General features: G+C 55.0%; 1 protein-coding gene across 10 annotated transcripts in view; it reads left to right on the forward strand.

Moving 5' to 3' along the window:
• The window catches only part of SCFD2 (sec1 family domain containing 2), a 422,795-nt gene that overhangs the window by 407,181 nt on the left and 10,783 nt on the right, over positions 1-4,831 (forward strand). For 7 of the 10 annotated variants that reach the window (XM_028491837.2, XM_028491844.2, XM_028491838.2 and 4 more), the window contains one exon: positions 1,784-1,903. The exons of 2 other annotated variants lie outside the window; for them this stretch is intronic. In XM_028491837.2, the coding sequence (XP_028347638.1) occupies positions 1,784-1,903 (120 nt within the window). Of the gene's footprint in view, positions 1-1,783; positions 1,904-3,454; positions 3,637-4,831 lie in introns of those variants that run through there. One more of the 10 variants, XM_028491842.2, reaches the window with a different exon arrangement.

Consider the following 4,831-nt stretch of genomic DNA (forward strand, 5'->3'; position numbering starts at 1 on the left):
CTTTTTATGGCTGAGTAATATTCCATTGTATATATGTGCCACATCTTCTTTATCCATTCATCTGTTGATGGACAGTTAGGTTGCTTCCATGTCCTGGCTATTGTAAATAGAGCTGCAATGAACATTTTGGTACATGACTCTTTTTGAATTATGGTTTTCTCAGGGTATATGCCCAGTAGTGGGATTGCGGGGTCGTATGGTAGTTCTATTTGTAGTTTTTTAAGGAACCTCCATACTGTTCTCCATAGTGGCTGTATCAATTTACATTCCCACCAGCAGTGCAAGAGGGTTCCCTTTTCTCCACACCCTCTCCAGCATTTATTATTTCTAGAGTTTTTGATGATGCACCACCACCCATTTTGAAAAAGTTTAGACCTACTTTTCCTTCTTTCTTTCTTTCTGCCTTTCATTTCTCTCCCTCCATTCCCCTATTTCTCTACCTCCCTCCCTCCCTCTCCATTCTGAGTTTCCTCTCCAGAAGCCAAGGAGCAACTTATATAACTGGAAATACTTAATGTATTACCCTTTTAAGTGTTTTTAAAACAAGACATTGAAAAGTGGGTATATTTAGGCAGGGGAGTCAAAAGAACCAAACTGAGAAAGGAGTTGGAGCTGGGGTAAGAGCAGGGGCTTCCTCTCTTCCTGTCAGCCTGATGTCCCACCCTGCTGCTCCGGGGGACCGTCCCTCGGCCCAAAGATGGCTTGTGTGTTAGTGGGTGTGAATGAGTGCAGACATTTACCGCCTTTGTCTACCCTCTCCTGGCTGGAGTCAAGCCTGTTTCTCCCACCCCTGGCTTCAGTGGCCATGCAGGCAGCTGACAGCATCCTTCCCATAATGACTCCATGCTGCTGCCCCGGCCGGGCCTCTGGCCTGCTGCCCCGACCTGGTGACCGCTTGCCTGCGGCACTCGGCTCACAACACTTCTGCCCACTCCTCACCGAACCGTCCCGGGCTTCCAGGTAGGGCTCAAACACACTGTCTTCAGGAACCCCCTCTTGTCCCCTTCAGTTAGTCGCTAGGTCTACATGTTGGCCTTGCACGTTTCCTGAGAGGTTACTGGGAGACGTTCTCCTTTTAGTTGTTTTATTATACTTTGCCTCACGGGTGAAATCATGAGGCACCAGGAGGAATTCTCCACGACCTCCAGTGCAGTGCTGCACGCGGAGCAGGTCCTCGGCTCTGGCTGAGGTCAACCTCAGCCAACCTCAGCTGAGGCTGGTTTGCAGAAGGTAAGGGCGTGAAGTTTGCACTCGAGGGTGGGTGCAGGGCTCTTGCATCTTTGTGCACCCTCCACCGCCCCCTCCTAGGGCTCTAACCATCCGTCAATTCCACAGACATTTACTGAGCACCTACTCTGAGCCAGAAACTGCACTAAGGCACGCTGGGCATTTAGCAGTGAACCCGGCAGACACGATCACCGCCTCGTGGACTTTGTGTTCCATTAGAGGAGAGACGATGACCCCAGGCTGTGGCACGTGCTTGGAAGGAGATGCACGGAGCTCTGTGAGGCAGGAGCACGTTTACGCTGAGACCTGCAGACCGAATAGGAGGAGAAGTTGCCCTCAGTCTTCTCTGCTTATTTACTAGTGCCCACTCCTGTAACTTTGCTTTCAGTCAAATATTTATTGAAGGGGCTGTAGGAAGGTGACATGCTGTGCGTGTTCCTGGTCAGGGAGCTCACAGACCACTAACACAGCCGACCCCTAACAGATCACACCCTCTCTAGGGGTTGTTCGTCTCACCTGAAGACGCCTCTGACGCCGGGGGTGGTTTGTTTTGCAGGTGAGCCGGCCTCACCCCAGCGACCACACTCTGCTGATCCTCTTCGTGGTGGGCGGGGTCACAGTCTCGGAAGCCAAAATGATCAAAGACCTTGTGCCATCCCTGAAGCCCGGAGCCCAGGTACCGAGTCCTCAGTGATATGATCTGAACGGGAGGCCCGAGGCAGGAGTGGGGAGGGCGGACCAGGGCCTTCATTAGGCTCCCCCGCACCCCCTATCTCCATCCCCCTGTGCATTCTGCCTGTCCCAGGGCCAGGACCTGGTGTGGCTGGAGGGAAGCGGGGGGACCTCTCCTACCTCTGGGTGGCAAGTGCTGAAGTGCCATTCCCAATTCCTAAGGGGCTTGTGTTCTCTGGCGTCCGATCAGTGCTTAATTACTCAAGAGTTTGGGCTGCTTTCCAGGCTCCAGATAATTGAGGGTGACTCCCGGGGACCATCTCCACCCTGTGGCAGGGAGAGGATGGGGCTGGAGGAGTTTGGGAAGGCCCGTTGTCATGACAATGACGAGTGTAGTATCTTTCTCCTCTGTAGCCTCCTGCCAGGTCCCGTCCTCCTCCCCACACAAATGCCCGGTGGTTAAGACACAGCCCTCTAGGTTTTCCAGGCCCGAGTCTGCCTCCTCCCTCCGCCTTTTACTAGCCAGGTGATTGGAGTGAGGAAAGCCCTCAGTCTTCTCATTTAGGCAACAGGGCAGGGGGGTTGGGAAAAGAGTGCCTTGCCTGGCTGCTTACTGCTATGGGCAACCGAGGCTCTGTCCTCCGGGGGCTGAGGGGCCTCAGAACTGTCCTGCTGGGGGACCGGGAGCCTGGGACACCTTCCCATTGGCCCTCGCCCCCCGCCACCGAGTTGAGACTTGCTTTCGGGGCCTGTCTTCAGCTTTGCCATGTCTGCACGCAGGCAGCGGCTTTCTGTGGTTTAGAGAAAGCAGATCAGAGATGCCAGTGCAGTGTTTCAGGTAGGACCCTGGCTTACGTGGGGAACTGCACGGAGGCGCACAGAACCCAGGGGGTGTTCCAGCCACGCCTGGCTGCTGGTCTGGGTGGGGGGCAGTGTACAGGTGCCCTTGTCTCCCAGCTCCACCCACTCTGTGTATACGCACTCAGCCAGCCAAGGAGCCCCCATCTCTGCTGGCATCCGTAATCTGTACTCCGTAGTGCAGCACTGGTGGGCTCACTGACTGCTTCCCGTTGCTGACAAAGCCTCCTCAAGCAAACACGAATTCCTTGAGGACAAAGGCCGGGCCTTCCAAGGCCTGAGCACAGGGCAGGAGCTCCGGAAGCCTTGTGGCCTGACGGCTTGATGTGAGGCAGGAGAACTGGCTTGGTGTTGTCAGGGTGGCCGGGACACCTGACGACGTAGAGAAGGCCTGGTTTCTGAGGGTCTCCAGACACCCTACTTAGGGAGGTGACCTGTATCTAGGGAGCCATGGTATGTTCTTGAGCAAGGGAGTGACCCGTCATTGGCTGTGACCATTTCTACCGTTACTCACACCTGTCATGGTCATAGCTGGTGGAATTTCTGATAAAGTGGTGAGTCCTGCCTCGTCTCACACCCTCTCTACCCGCAGTGTTCAGGATCTGTTTGGTGAGCAATTGCCTTTTTGAGCAAGACATTCTTTTTTATCAGAAAGCACACTTCTCACTGCCCCTAACATGGTGAACCAAATTCTTAGCTCTTCCGAACAGCGATGCATTGTTAACAGCCTGCCAGACGTGTTAATCCCCACTCTAAAAGGATAAAACGCAGACGTTTTCAAAGCCGTGTGACCTGAGTTTGACAGCAGAGACCTGAAATCTGTAGTGGCTCAGTGGCTCAGCTGCAGTCTGACCGACCTTGTGCTCAATCATCTGCAGAGAGAGTGGCTCAGAGAATCTGGGGCGTAAGGAGCAGCCTTGCTTGCTGCCTGTCTTTTGTGCAAAAAGTTGCCCCTGAAGAGTTACCAGGGCCTCGGAAGATTCCAGAGCGGAGGTACTTACCATAGTACCTTCCCCTCCAAGTCTGGGAATGCAAGCGGACTGCCTGCCTGTTTGCTGGCGTGACACCTGTGGAGGAAGAGCTCCGCTTATTAGACCGCAACAGACTGGCAGCTGAGTCAGCCCAGAGCTGAGACCGGACCAGCTCCACAACCTTTACAGGAACAGCGGGAATGAGGCCTGGCCGCTCTAGCTGTATGTGAAAAGGCAGGCGTACCAGGTCCGTCGCCTGCTTAGACTTCTGTCCGGGTAGCCCTGGGAGCTAACTGAAGGGGCGGGTCCCTCTGAACCTGTGCACCAGCACACCCCCAAAGACACGTCGGCAACTGAGAGTGACTCTGACTTGCCCTCCGTGTAATCAGCCATAATGTACGTATTGATGCTTCTGTCTTTAAAAATCCAGCCTACACTTAAAGGTCCCCAGGGATGAGGATTTGCCCCTCCCCCTGCGGCCGACCTGAGTCCCGGAGGCCTTGGCTGTTAGGACTCTTTCCTCCTGCCGAAGCCACATCCGCCCCATCTGAGCTCTCCCTCGCCGCTGCTGCCTCTAACTCCTGGGCCACACAGACTCTACGAGCAGATCGGGCTCTTCCCTCCTCCACAGGTCCTCCCCCAGGGCCACTCTTCTCCAAAGCGAGTATCTTCAGTTCTGCCAGCCTCCCCACGCCAGCCCGTGCCGTGGACCTGAGTGCCTCAGCTCCCGGGCGGCTCTCCTGGGCCCCCAGGTCTCTCCCTCGCATGCTCACTTACAACTGAGCGCCCTTGCCATGGGCTGATCAGTGCAGAGGCACTGGGGCCACCTCCTCCTCCTCCCACGGCCCCTCCCTGCCGCTGGGCCTTCTTTTCCTACCACCCTTCTGCTGGCCGGCTCCCCTCCGGCCTCAGGACTTGGCACTTACTTTAATCCCTCAAACAGGATCTGGCACCAGCTGTCATGATTATTCATTGCATATTGAATACTAGAAACTGTACTTGCATTTTTTTTTTTTTTTTTTTTTTTTTTTGCGGTACGCGGGCCTCTCACTGTTGTGGCCCCTCCCGTTGCGGGGCGCAGGCTCCGGACGCGCAGGCTCAGC

Source organism: Physeter macrocephalus, chromosome 7, assembly GCF_002837175.3.
Source record: "Physeter macrocephalus isolate SW-GA chromosome 7, ASM283717v5, whole genome shotgun sequence".
Taxonomy (NCBI): Eukaryota; Metazoa; Chordata; class Mammalia; order Artiodactyla; family Physeteridae; genus Physeter; species Physeter macrocephalus.